Source organism: Seriola lalandi, unplaced genomic scaffold (assembly GCF_002814215.2).
Source record: "Seriola lalandi dorsalis isolate HSWRI2012SDOR001 ecotype SW California unplaced genomic scaffold, Sedor1 jcf7180002054311, whole genome shotgun sequence".
In the NCBI taxonomy this organism is placed as follows: Eukaryota; Metazoa; Chordata; class Actinopteri; order Carangiformes; family Carangidae; genus Seriola; species Seriola lalandi.
In genome coordinates, this window is record NW_019524864.1 from 430,902 (window position 1) to 444,171 (window position 13,270).

Below are 13,270 nucleotides of genomic sequence, written 5' to 3' on the forward strand. Positions count from 1 at the left end.
ATTTAAAGACAATTTTTTTTTTTTGTGTATTTTCAAGATATTTCTGTAAATGGTGTTTTGTATTTAAACTTTTACGCACGGATTGCCGATCTCTTCACACAAATAATATTGAAACAAATCGACCTGCATAGCGGAGAGAGGAGCGCTTCTGGCGTGATCAGCAGTGTAGTATGTACTGTACAGACTGTGCGCAACCCTAGTTCCTAAAAGAGCAATTTGGCACTACCTGCAGTGTACGACGATGGGATGGTTCCCAGACTGCTGCTGCTGTCTCTGCACTGAGGCGATGATGTCGATCATGCCTTTCCCCTCGGCCGGGATGCCGATTTCAGGCCAGCCGTGGAAGTGGAAGTGCCTGATCACCCTCGTCTGCTTCTCCTTTGAGAGGAAATGCACAGGCAGACAAAAGATCATAGCACCTTTCAAATGTGATTTATTAGCAGTATATGAAAGCATAAACGGCAGGTGCAATGTCAGTGTAGGTTAAGTGTGTAGTCGATGAGTGGTGGTCTGATGAGTGTTGCTCTGGGAGGCAGAATGTACTGCTGAGCCTCTGAGAGGTGATGTGGGTCGAATTTAATGAAATATATGAGATGGGAGGCTCCGGCTTGAAAATGCACATCCACATTTCCTCTGGCAGCCAAGAGAGTTATGCACTCACTCGGGTTGTTGTTCTGTTTTGAGGCAATTATGTTTGATCCTGTAGCTTTTCAAATTAAAGTAGAAAAATGCTTTTGAAATTCGTAAACACTGTTTAAAAAAATGTGCCTTTTACTATTTTCAGGAGTTAATTTTAGGTTTCAGATATTTACACATGAATGATTGGACAGTCTCCACATCACATTTCTGGGTGACTGGTTGATTTCCCATCTAAACTGGTTTATATAAGTGTCTGATGATCTAATCACAAACTCCCAGGATGGGAAACACTGGACTAAATGACTGTATGTAAACTAGCTGCACCTCTAACAACTACAGCAGTAATATGCTAAAATAATTATCTCTCTCAAGGACATTTTTCTGTGGTTCTGAATGCAGAACTTGAAGTTGTAATGGAGTATTTTTACATTGTTGTATCCTTTACTACAGTGGATGATGTGAATACAACATATAATTAATTCATTATGATTTAAAGAAGACCCAATGTTAATGGCTCATTTGATATTTAGTGAATTATCTGATTTTGCAAGAGGGCTAATTGATGCCTCTTTATTTTGACAGGCAAATGTGATGCGGTGTTACTGCCTCTGTGACAGCTGTGTTATAGTGTGAGGTCAATTTGCTTACCGGGACAAAGGTGAGTACCAAGTCTCGTAGACTGAAGGTGTCACACAAAGTGTCTCCCTTCAGCTCTACCGTGTAATCTCCGTAGGTGATTGAGTCCTCTGTGGGCCAGTACTGGCAACATTTGTCCTGAAGGAAAAAATCAACAAAAAAAAAAAACCCAGAAAAATAAAACAGAAACTGCAGGTTAATATATGAAATGTAAATATTCTAAAGTAGTTTTGGCTTAAAATATGAAATACATCAACATTAACTGACATATTACGGTTCTGTGACAGAAGCAAGAAATCAGAGCAGACATGGTTTGTGTTGCACTGCTGTAGCAGTTATTGAAGCTGTCAATCATAGTTTGGCTAGTGGTCACCAGCTACTGCAGCTCACCTGCTCCCTCTCCTGGAGCTCAGTGAGCATGACAATGGAGTGACATTTCCATTCCCACACCATTCTCCAGAAATCCTCCACTGTGTGTGGCACAGGGCCCTGGGTGGCAATGAAGTAGTCCTTCTGTCTGTAGCCCTGTGTCACAGCAAAAAGCACACACACACTTCTTCAGCTTTGTAGGTCCAAGTATGGGCATTAATAGCAACATCTATGAACTGTAGCGGATAATACATGCAAGAAGGAAGGCGTCAGGAAAATAAAATCCGCTTACATCTATGAAAGATGCATTGATGTAATCGGTGAACTCCTGACCTCTTCTCATGGAGAGAATAACTCTGTTGAAGTCATCTGAAACGGGAATAGAACCGTTGAGAATAGAGCAGCTCATAAACACGTTCACACACCATCAGGTATGAAAAAAACACCACTTATCCAATGCTGCTGAAAAAAACTATTCTGCACTATTGTTTTCCTTCTTCCTTACATGGAATAATTTGCAGAACTCTGTTCTTCTTCATGTTGGCAGGAAGATTCCCCGTTCTCATGTTCTCCTTCATTATTCGCATGTTGGTCAGTTTCTGGGCAGACAGACAAGGAAGCAAAGTAAAAATGTTACCTGTAAATGTTCACCATGCTTTTGCTCACAAATTCAAATGGGGAAATGAAATCTCACTGTCGATTTATAGATCACATTAAATATTTATAGCTGTATGAAAGTTTCTGTATGTATCATGTAACAAGAAACTAATTATTTATATTAGCTCGCCTTGACTGAGGGGTTTGGTGCTAAAATACTTCTTTAGCTCATGTGGTTCACTGTGTCCGTTGTCCATCTCAGCAAGTTACTTGTATTAGTGAGAATTATTTGCAATTAACACAGGACTAGGTCTTCAGCAGCTACTCAAATGTAGGGTAACATGGCTGCACACCAAGAAAATGTGAAATAATCTGTCTGTGGAATCCTATAATTAAATTGGTAGAGGATAAAAAATAGATTATCTAGAAGCCATAGATCTTGCTGCTGCTTTTCTTCCTTGGGCTATTGAGGATTCAAATATTCAGGAGGAAAACAGATGGTGTGAGCTGTGTGTTTTGGGAGAAGTGGAATGTGAGTCTCAGTTTCTGTTGTATTGTACATGATGATGATTTCAATGGAAATTGCCTCAAATAAATAGTCTGGTGTAGAGATGATCAAAAACTGGAATGGCTGCTCAATTTTACCACATTTAAGTTTCTATGTTTTATCTCAAAAGCCTGGAGAAGGTGGCTAAACTGACCCGTTGAATTAGAATTTCCACTGATTTCAGTATTATAGTACATGTTCTGCCTCTAATGTGTCTGAAAATCTTATTGTGAAAATCACTGACATTGGTTCTCTTTATTTTTGGACATATTGCAATGTTATTTGAAAAATTTGAGTTCTGGCTAATATGAATGTGGGTTTTTGTGGGCAAGACCTATGCATGACATAATAAAAACTTTCACATTTCATTCATGCATTCTGTTTTTTTAATTTGGCAATTTTGCAATAAAGAAACTCCTATTTAATCAAGTGGGATCTTTAGCAAAACTAAATGAGTTTTTAGTAGTGTACCAGGCTTGACATTTTTTTATTTTATGTGAAATAAGATGTCTTACCTTAAACTCTTCCTCCAGGCCGACCCGGTCACCGGTTGTGAAGGTGTTGTGCAGTTTGTGCAGATGTCCTTCCAGAGATGACACGTCCAGCTCTGTGTCTCCATAGAGGTAGTATTCAAGCAGGGCCTGGTAGATGAATGAGTACTGCATCTGGAGTGAGAAAACACATAAACACACATGCTATGTATGCATAGACACATCTGTACATTTAAAGATGAAGCATCATCAGCATCTTTCACATTGATAACTGCCAAGTGATATGTATATCCAAAGTGACAGACAAGTGGGAATTTGATCCGTCTCCAACTCACATCAGTCTGGATGAGCTGTGAGCGCTGTTCTCGTATCTTAGAGACAAACCCAAACACATCAACTTTCTGCTCCGTGTACATCATGTCAATCATGGCATCTATTACGATGAAGGTTCCCGTCCTCCCAACGCCTGCGCTGCAGCGACACAAAGCAAACCACAGACTGAATGAACCACAATCCTCAGCTGACACTTGCATTTTAATGGACAACAGCAGGGAAACAAAACGACATCTGTGCTTGTAAACACATGTATCGCTGTAGTCACTCAAAATGTTTGCTGAGACTTTGTTTTTCTGCAGACACACACAGGACATTCAAGCCCAAATATTTTTTATCTCCATAGCGATAAATTGGATAATTAAAACCATTACAAGTAATGTTGGATTCAAGTAAACAACAAAATAACAAACAATGAGTCCCGTCAGCTCAGCTTTCTTGTACCTGCAGTGAACCACAATGGGCCCAGCGAAGGGTGGATTCACCGCCTTGACCTTTTTCAGGAACTTGAGCATGCCGATGGGGGAGAAGGGAACGCCAAAGTCAGGCCAGCTGGTGAAGTGCAGCTGGGTCACCAGGCGGGGAGTCTTAGCAGCATCACTGGCTTGCTGCATAGACACACAAACAGTGTTAACAATGCTGACAGAGTTTGTTTGAAGACACAACAGACCTGGTCTGGGCCCGGGGCCATGTTTTTATGAATCTGTTTCAACAGTAAATGTTATCAAAGTAGCAGCAGCTTTTATTCAATGATCTGGATTCACCGTCTGTACCCTAAAACAAGATCTTTTTCAGAAGTTATTTAGAAGCTACTAAGAATGTAGAAATTGCTTGTTGGATTACTATGAAAAAGGAACTGAACTGTACATGACACATCATGCAGTAATGTTTTACAAACACCACTCATGTTTCCATAAGCATATAACTTCTATGAATTGCAGAAGTACTGCTTGAAACTTACATATTGTACACAGAACTTGCGTATGGTGTAGTCTACCAGGACAGTGAAGTCTTCCACTGCCACCCTCACATTCCCATAGGTCCAACAGCCCTGATCTGGCCAGTACTGGCAACACTTGTCCTGGGGGAGAAATAACAGCCACGACTCAGTAAATTAAACACTTAAAGCGGTTCTTCTGGAACCGTATTCGAGGACTTTCCTTTCAAGAGACAAAGTACTTCCCTTGCATGACACACGTGCTTCAATTTCACAGCCAGTCAGTCCGGATTAAAATAAGTGGGAGGGGTGAAACCACTCAATAGAAGACTTTGCTGGGTGATTATGATCCTGCCTTAGAGGACTTTATTACACATTATGTGGCCATTGATTTCAACCCGTCCACATGCTGATTTAAATCTTCACCAGTTCTCTTCTTATTGATCTTTTTAGCCTTTCTCCCGCTCTCCTTGTTCAGTGAAGGGGTTCGAGTTCACAATAAAGACAGCAAGAAACAGAAGTCAAAGGAGAGATTAAGGTGTGAAATGAATAGTTTAAATTAAACTCCTTTGGTATCACCTTTGACCACAACCAATGAAATCTATTTGAAGCACATTTCTTTCTCAAATCTTTTTGTGATGATCTATTAACCCCGACAGAGATATCTGCCTTCTCGCTTGCCCCTCTTTCACAGGAAAGTTCAAGTAGAGACTTGGCAGGAGGAGAAACCCTGGAGCTTGTAGGAATGCATTTTATCTTGTCCACGGACACTTAAACAGGGGAGCTGAGAGACGTTTAAGAAATAAACACAGCTGAAAATCACTCACTTCTTTCCTTTCTTTCAGATTTGTAAGCATGACGACAGTCGCTACTTTCTGCTCCCATATCATCCTCCAGAAATCCGCTACAGTGTCTTCTTTGGGCCCTGAGAGACAAAAATATTAAGATTTAATGATTATTTAAATATGAAATTAAAAATAAAGGCATGAACTTATGCCTCATTTCATTTCCTACCTTGTGCTGCTATGAATTTGTTTTTTTCCGTGTAACCCTGTAAGAAAAAGACCAAGAATATGAATATAAATCTAAAGCTTCAGACAGCTACTGTTGGACCTTGAGTTTGTTGTGTTAACTGCTGTTTCCAAGATCAAAAATTGATTTGGAAACTTAACTTTAAATCCTAAAAGGATGAGAGGTCCTTAAACTGCTTAGAAAAATGGCATTTGAACATCTGTAATTCCACAATAACTAGGCAAACTTCATTCAAATAAAAGTTTCAGCTACTGCGGTGGATTCATGAAACAGAGGAGCAGGATTTTCCTAAGAAACAATCGCAATTTTGCTACAGTCAGTGTTGCCGATTCAAACCGACCATTGTTCAAGTAATGGTCATGGGATTGATTTAAAAAGACGTAAAGACTCAACACTCACATCAATGTAAGAGGCATTCACATAGTCTGAACAGGGATTTCCATCCAGCTGAGTCAACACCACTCTGGAGTGATCATCTGTTGAAGTTGGAAGGTTTAGAGAGTTACAGTGGAAAAATAATCCACAGGTCTGCCACTACTACATGATTTAACACTGATATTGAGCAGGTAAACTACGGAGCATTAAAGGAATATTTTCACATTCTGGGGTAAAATGCTTATTTGCTCTCTTGCTGGGAGTTAGGTTGGTAAATAGATGACACTCAATCTATTATCAGCACTTCTCAATCCCTTTGAAACGGCAAACTCTCATTTTTACACTTGGGTATTTGTGAAGATAAAACAATTAAGGTAAAGTTGTGTTAATTAAAGAGCTTTAGAGACACTGATGAGTGAATCTTGTCACCTTTTGGATAGAGCCAGTCTAGCTGTTTCCAGGCTTTATATTTATGTGATTTTAATGTAACTCTTGGCAAGACTGCAAATAAGCATAAGTCCCAAAAGGTGATCTATTCCTTTACAGATTACATAAGCATAGAATAGGTCAAAAAATGTTCACAATGAATTAATTATGAGACAGAAATATAAGAACGGCAACTGTAAAAAGGAGTAAGGAGGAGGAAACTGAGTGATGGTGTTTCATCGTGACACAGGGAAACCAATCAAACACATATGCCATATCTGAACTAAAAAAAACAAACAAAAAAAAAACACTCATTAAGACACAAAGGCACGTGCACACACATACAGGAAACTGAGATGTGGGTGTGAGTCGAACTAAATCCTACTTTCTGCAGAACAGAAAGTACACTCACAGGGAAGGATGTTGGGGTATCGGTTCTTCTCCTTGTTGTCGTCCTTGTTGGCCTCCTCGTACGTCCCCTGGGCATTACCCCCTGGCAAGGACTGCAAAGCGAATCGACGATTAGTTTTTACATAACCTCACACGCAGCTCATTACCAGTGCATTGTTTTTCTGCTCCATGTAGGGCTTTGTTCAGCCTTGATGTAGGCACTTCCTCTGCTACTTACAGTAAACAGTCCTCCATTAACAGCTGAGAACTTCAACTTCCTCTGTCTGTGCTGACATTGAATAAAATCATAGTTTTATGTGTTTCATGAAGAGTGAGTCACATACTTTATGTTGACCCAGATTCTTAATCATGGTCACAAATAGGCACAAGGGTATTTTTCCTGGGTGTGGGTGTGTATGTGTACAGTATGTGTCATTGCCAACGTGACACATAGCTATAAGTAGTTTTATTATTCCAAATAAATGCAGTCCTAAACTGCACTTCATAAAAATAAATTGCTAAACAGAACTCACTCAACACATTTGAGCAAATCCTATAAACTGTTGAGTTTGAATGCACCACAGTGACACGGTACTTTAACAGCAGTTGCCTGGTGTAAAGAGTACTTTCAGCACTTGCACAGAATACAGAGGACGCTGCCTTTTGGCCATCCGTTACTCTAAAAGAGGTGTGTGTGTGTGTGTGTGTGTGTGTGTGGGGGGGGGGTGTCTTACATTGTACTCCTCTCTGAAGAGCTTGCCATCATCAGCAGAGCGGAGCCTGTACTCCTCCTCGAGGTGGTCCACTAGGATGGGGAAGAAGGTCTTCGATGCCGAAGGGGATCTGGGCAGAAGGACGACCGTCTGTTGCTCTGTGAGGAAAACAGTGGGTTTATCATCCCTGCCGGACTGATCGAGTCTAATGTAGTGATTGTGAATCATTTGTTGTGTTCAAGAAAATTACGAAGTAAACTTTGCAAATCAGCTCAGTATTTTACAGTTCTACCAATAAATGAGGTTAATGTCATAGTGAAGTTTTCCTGTGTTAACAGAGAAACTTGATTATGAAACAGGATTGGGTTTAATTAGACCAGTGGCACCTAACCTTTTTAATAAGACGTAACCTACATCGCCCTGTCAGAGGAACCAAATTACCACTTCATACCACCCATCGTGTTCCAGATACGTCCATTTGAGTTTATTTAAAACTAAATAAAAATGTACATTGTTACAATAATATTTTCATACATCTGTCAGTGCTTACGTTGGTTTGGTCAAGTTTTCTTTTTTACTACCACTTGAAGTGGCAGAAGCTGGATGTTTCATTATTCATCACTTTAAACTATATCAACCATTTTATCCATAACTTGCTGACTGTTTCGACTGTTAATCCATTACTTTTAGTCATTACAACACTTTATAATTTTTCCCATACTTTTGTAGCTAACTGTTTCAATTGTTTCAATTTCCATTTTTTCCATTCAGCAGCTATTTCAACAACGGCTTCTGAAACCGTTTCTCCATTTCTTTTTGCTGACGCAGACCTCTGACCTCTGTTCACTTACTTATTAGTTGTCATGCACTCTTTTGCAACATGTAGTGTTAAGGTGACTCAATATATATTGTTAGTCAAATTGTAATTTTTAACATTTCATTCCAGTTTCATTTCATGCCCCCTGGCAACTACACACCACGGGACACAAGCACCTCTGGTTGGGATTCAGCCAATCAGCTTATTGAACTACTCTGCAAGGATTTTATAAACAAATCAAAGATCAAAATGATCAACAAACTGATTTCAGATCTTATGACATGTATGTGTTTTCCAACACCTCAGTGATTAACTTAAAAAAAAAAAGACTACAAGTATTCAATGATCACCAAACATCAAGGGGTGTTAGAGAACCAAAAGGAGCCCAGGGAAAACGCCACATACAGCACCCTGTAGGCAGGTCTTTCAATGGAAACCTCTCTAAAGCACCCGACTAAGCATTCTGTTAGTGCTCACAATTAGACAGAGTTAGTAACGTGATTCCTGATACCGCCACCCTGTATACCTGACCTGGGGGTACAGTGGTGTATAACGACTCAGTACTGTATCCAAACTCTAAAACACAACACACACCAAATCACATACAGCACAAATACACATGGAGTCAGAGAACGAAATAATACTGTCATTAGAAAATAGCATTTGATCTGTTTTGACACTCTGCAACTTGGTTTTATCGATTAAAAACGTAATCAGAACATAAATACATTATTAGTGTTAAAATGTATACGGTTCTTATCATTTATAATTTATTTATAAGATCTTGTGGCAAGAAGTCTTTTAGATTGTGCTGTGTTTGTTTCCAGTTATATTTCCTATATTAAACAACCTGCTCTGTACATTCCTTTGTAATGTCGGATAAAAAAAATACTTCTTAAGAACATACACACGTCCCCAAGACGTGTTGTTTCCTGTAAAGCCCAACAAGCTGCCACCATGCTTCAAATACATCAGTGACAACCACTCTGATGTTTGCACTAGTACTGGTGTATACCGACCATACATGCAGTGTCAAAAAGCTATGAAAGTTCGGTGATGATAACACACAGGTTTGTTTTTCACCTCAACCACAGGAAGTCTGTGGTTGTACATGACAATGACGGGACAACATGCAACTTAGTTTCAAATATAAAGCTGATGCCTTTTGTTCACCTCCCACTGTCTGAAACCTCCTTCTTTTCCTTTGACTCATGTCTCTGTACCTCTCTATTACCATCAGACTATGTCTCTTGACTTCCAGCCTGCCGCTCTCACAATCAACAATCTGTCTCTAATAATGTTCAGTTTACAACAACGTTACCTTGTTCTTCCAGGATGCCATTTGGTATCTTCTTGTCAACTGTTGTGACAACTGGTTTCTTCTGGTTTTTTAACCTGCCAGGAAAAGATACAATAAAATTTAGAAGAAAAAACAAAAAACAATGGCACCAAATGTAAGATCACAAGATTAGTTTTCAGTTTAGTCCTGGTAAAATAACATGTTTTCAGTGCAGCAACACAAATCATCACAATATCTGTCAAATGATCTAAGTAGCCATGAACAAAAGTCTATCCATCCCACCATCTGAAGCTTGAGAAGCTACTCTTTCTCATTAGCTGATGTCTTGGAAAGACAGCACTCTAGTCCAAATGTGGTTCAGAATTTCTTCTTCTCTCTCCTCTGTTGCGTGTCTGCGTCCACTGTCACAGCCTGTTCTCTTCTCACTAAGTGTGAAAGGGAGTCAGCTAGCAGTACTTCCTGACAGGGCTCCGCCTCAATGACTAAAGGAGGAAGTGTTTGTCACCCTGAGCTCTGCCTCTGAATCTGGCTCATAGCCATTCAGTGAGGGTTGGGGGTGGAGTGGAGGGTGGGGGGGTGAGTCTTTGCTGGGTGGGAATTTTAATTTTTTTATTTTTTACCTGAGAAAGTACCAGGCTAGCAGTGCAAAGATGAGCAGCAGCAGGGACAGGACCAGCACGGTGGGGAGGATGTGTTGGCTGGAGGATGTAACGTCTTCTGCGGAAAAAAGGAGAGGCAGAGCCAGGGGGTCAGGGAGCAACGTCAACAAAGAAGCAGGAAGGGGGGGGGGGGGCATATGTTTGTGTGTACAAATGCTTGGCCGCATTCATAGGTTTGAACCATGTGGTTATTGCATGAAGTGATAAAACTAAATCAATACTTGGCACAGCAACACACCTTCCATGTTCTCCTCTGGCCACAGGACTGATTTAATAACTGGCTTCGGTTGTATTTTGTCTACAGAGATAAGTATCAGCCCATTTTGTCCTGTCGGCATGTCTAACAGAAAATGAGCAGCTCTAAGAATGGAGACTCAGCCAAGAGTCACAGCCACACAGCCAGCTATTAGCTGTGTTTATAAAGACAGACAATAAGCCGTAAATTACTGTCCAGGGCTGCAGAAGTTCATTGTGATCCGGTAATAACAAGGCTGTAGAAAAAGCTATTATCAAGCAGATGCATGCGCTGCAGAACATACAGAATAATCATATCTTACGGAAAAGTGATGACTGCAGTGGGTAGCGATGGTATTTTGTTGCCATCGCAAATTGTTCAGTGTGATTCAGTCTCACATGTCGAGGTGCATTGCCCTTGTTATTGTTCTTACCTTGTGTATGGTTGCCATTGCTGGTGGAATTGGATGTCGTTGTGGTTGCCACAAAGAACAGAAGCAGGACCATTGTGACTGCAGAAAAACAAAACGAAGACGGATATTAAATTTAGTGCCAGACATGTCTGCAAAGTCAAGATTCATGAGAACATGGCCGCTGGATAATATCACCATTCAAGGGAATAGAAAAACTATTGACAGATCTAAGGCATATTACTTTATTCATGACTGCTGCTCGCAGGAATGTGCTCATCGGTGCAAAGTTCACAGAGACACAATGGAACAACACACTCATATCCTGGTCATTCTTTAGTCCTGTCATAAAGCCCATGGTGTAATGCCCGACATGTCCACACGGAGGCACAATGCTCCAATATTTGAAAAACAAGTCAACTTCCAAACCCATTGAGAAAAAAATTGCAGAGAGGCCGGGGAAAAAAAAAACAAAATACACGTTCAAATTTATAATTGAAATTTGTATCTAAAGAAAAAGGGTGACATTAGGTTTGAGTGACAGTTACAACCCCAACTGAATGTCCTAAAAAGCCTTATAAAACATATGCTCATGCTTTAATCTTCGTTTTATCAGATTGAGGAAAGACAACTCGAGTAAATGCCACTTAGAGCTGACAACAGCTGTTTTCCTTCTGCTGTTTCCGTGGCAATGCCATAGTGAAATGTGTGATATCCAGGATATAGCATGTGTAGGGTCTTAGCGTGCTATATGTTAGAAAGCATGCATTCATACGTCATGCATGCCGAACTAAAAGGCCTGGATGTCAGCTGACATTGATCTACAAATGACGCTGAACTGGATGTATCAGATCAGGGAGAGTTCACATCTAAAATCAGCAAGGGGCTTAACACCTACACCCTGATGCCATCTCCCCCACTCCTCTTTGATAACATCACCCCTACGCAAACACTCGTTCACATGCCGAAGGCGCACGCACACGCACGTCAACACCCACAGCACTATGAGCTCTGCCCAGAGCCCCCTAGACACAACGACGTCCAGGAGTCTCAGCTGATTGACTCTGATCATCCCCTCATTTTCTCCTCGTAGAGGAATGCAGAGGAGGGAGTATCTCCGATCGATTCTTGCGCTTGAGCATTCAGAACGGGTCTCACATCACTTTGATTCAAGCATCTCTATTCTATTTCAAGCTACTGGTAAGATTCGAAAACCAATAAGCCTTGGGATGTTTGCAGTTTTAAAGGTGTTTTTTTTTTTTTTTTTTTCCTTTTTTCTCACCAAAAGCTCTCTAAAAAGTTGGAATCTCAGCAAAGCGCATCTGAACAGAGCTGCTCTCACCCCATAATGAAGCAGAGCAGAGCGTGCTTTGTCTCCCCAAGGCTGCAGGTGTGTGTGTGTGTGTGTGTGTGTGTGCGCGTGTGTGGTGCTTTGCAGCTGCAGTGAAAAGAAATCCTAGGCCAAGTGCATAGTCAATGAAGACACTGTGTGTTGAAGCCTCCACGCTGTGCCGCAGTGTCCTGTAATGTGTCCAGGCAGGACACCGGAGGAATGTGGAGGCAGCAGAGCAGAGACACTGACTGCAGCAGGGAGGACAGAGCGAGCAGAAGGTCCAGGTCAATAATATTTCCTGGAGCGATTAATAAACCCTGACATGTCAAGCCACCGCTCCGTGGGGAAGACTGATGAGAGAATTCTAATGAGAGTAGAGAGGAGAGGAAGAACGCCCCCCCCCCCCCCCTTTCTCCAGTTCTCCTCCCTCTTTAAGGCTCCCTCTGCAAATGTCACAGGCTTGGGTGAGGGGGAGGATATTGAGCTGAGTTAGTAGAGTACAGTGTGTATGAATCCTTAGAGTACGACTGTGTGTACAAGACTTGAGGTTTTTTGTGATGTGGAAATACGCTCATGGTGCCATTTGGGACTTTCCGCTGCACAAGCTGCATTGAATTTTATGTATGCTTTGTTTGTTTGTGTGTATGTGTGTGTGTGTGTGTGTGTGTGTATGTGTGTGTGTGCCCGCGCAGTGGCATAACAGGGACACCCAGCAGAGCGCTCACAGCTAGCCCTACGGCTGTACCTTGTGGTAAAGTGTTGCTGCTTCTTGTAAATGGCTCCCAGTTCCTGGCTCCCCATCACCACTGGAGATGTCACCCTGTCATGATTTGGCCTCCGACCCCTGCTCAACTGCTCCTGGGGGACCACAGCCTGTTCATCCCCTAACTCTCCAGCTTTTCCCATCTTGTCACTGCTGTGCTCTCCAGCCTGACCCCTTCAGCATCTCGGAGGAGTTCACCAACTTCCCTTCTTCTGTCTCTATGTGGAAATGTCCCTTCGTACAACTATAAATAACACTTCTCCCTATTC

The 13,270-nt window shown here is 41.3% G+C and overlaps 1 protein-coding gene and 1 long non-coding RNA gene across 5 annotated transcripts in view; one reads left to right on the forward strand and one right to left on the reverse strand.

Annotated features, from left to right (window-relative positions):
* LOC111655212 (uncharacterized) overlaps positions 1 to 5,562 on the forward strand; it is a 34,213-nt gene extending 28,651 nt beyond the window's left edge. Inside the window, exons 6-9 of one of the 2 annotated variants that reach the window (XR_015437261.1) lie at positions 1,222 to 1,297; positions 3,322 to 3,411; positions 5,003 to 5,087; positions 5,395 to 5,562. This is a non-coding gene — a long non-coding RNA (uncharacterized LOC111655212). The remainder of the gene's footprint in view (positions 1 to 1,221; positions 1,298 to 3,321; positions 3,412 to 5,002; positions 5,088 to 5,394) is intronic. The other variant, XR_002760789.2, reaches the window with a different exon arrangement.
* The window catches only part of ptprea (protein tyrosine phosphatase receptor type Ea), a 54,422-nt gene that overhangs the window by 3,668 nt on the left and 37,484 nt on the right, over positions 1 to 13,270 (reverse strand). The window contains exons 3-20 of one of the 3 annotated variants that reach the window (XM_087174077.1): positions 10,930 to 11,007; positions 10,223 to 10,319; positions 9,624 to 9,697; positions 8,834 to 8,878; positions 7,507 to 7,643; positions 6,795 to 6,885; positions 5,981 to 6,057; positions 5,564 to 5,600; positions 5,377 to 5,474; positions 4,574 to 4,693; positions 4,057 to 4,220; positions 3,615 to 3,750; positions 3,304 to 3,453; positions 2,150 to 2,243; positions 1,937 to 2,013; positions 1,666 to 1,800; positions 1,288 to 1,413; positions 227 to 378 (exon numbers count right to left, since the gene is read on the reverse strand). In XM_087174077.1, the coding sequence (XP_087030203.1) occupies positions 227 to 378; positions 1,288 to 1,413; positions 1,666 to 1,800; positions 1,937 to 2,013; positions 2,150 to 2,243; positions 3,304 to 3,453; positions 3,615 to 3,750; positions 4,057 to 4,220; positions 4,574 to 4,693; positions 5,377 to 5,474; positions 5,564 to 5,600; positions 5,981 to 6,057; positions 6,795 to 6,885; positions 7,507 to 7,643; positions 8,834 to 8,878; positions 9,624 to 9,697; positions 10,223 to 10,319; positions 10,930 to 11,002 (1,883 nt within the window). In that variant the 5' untranslated portion in view covers positions 11,003 to 11,007. Of the gene's footprint in view, positions 1 to 226; positions 379 to 1,287; positions 1,414 to 1,665; positions 1,801 to 1,936; positions 2,014 to 2,149; positions 2,244 to 3,303; positions 3,454 to 3,614; positions 3,751 to 4,056; positions 4,221 to 4,573; positions 4,694 to 5,376; positions 5,475 to 5,563; positions 5,601 to 5,980; positions 6,058 to 6,794; positions 6,886 to 7,506; positions 7,644 to 8,833; positions 8,879 to 9,623; positions 9,698 to 9,884; positions 10,038 to 10,222; positions 10,320 to 10,929; positions 11,008 to 13,270 lie in introns of those variants that run through there. The other 2 variants (XM_023406527.2, XM_023406529.2) reach the window with 2 other exon arrangements.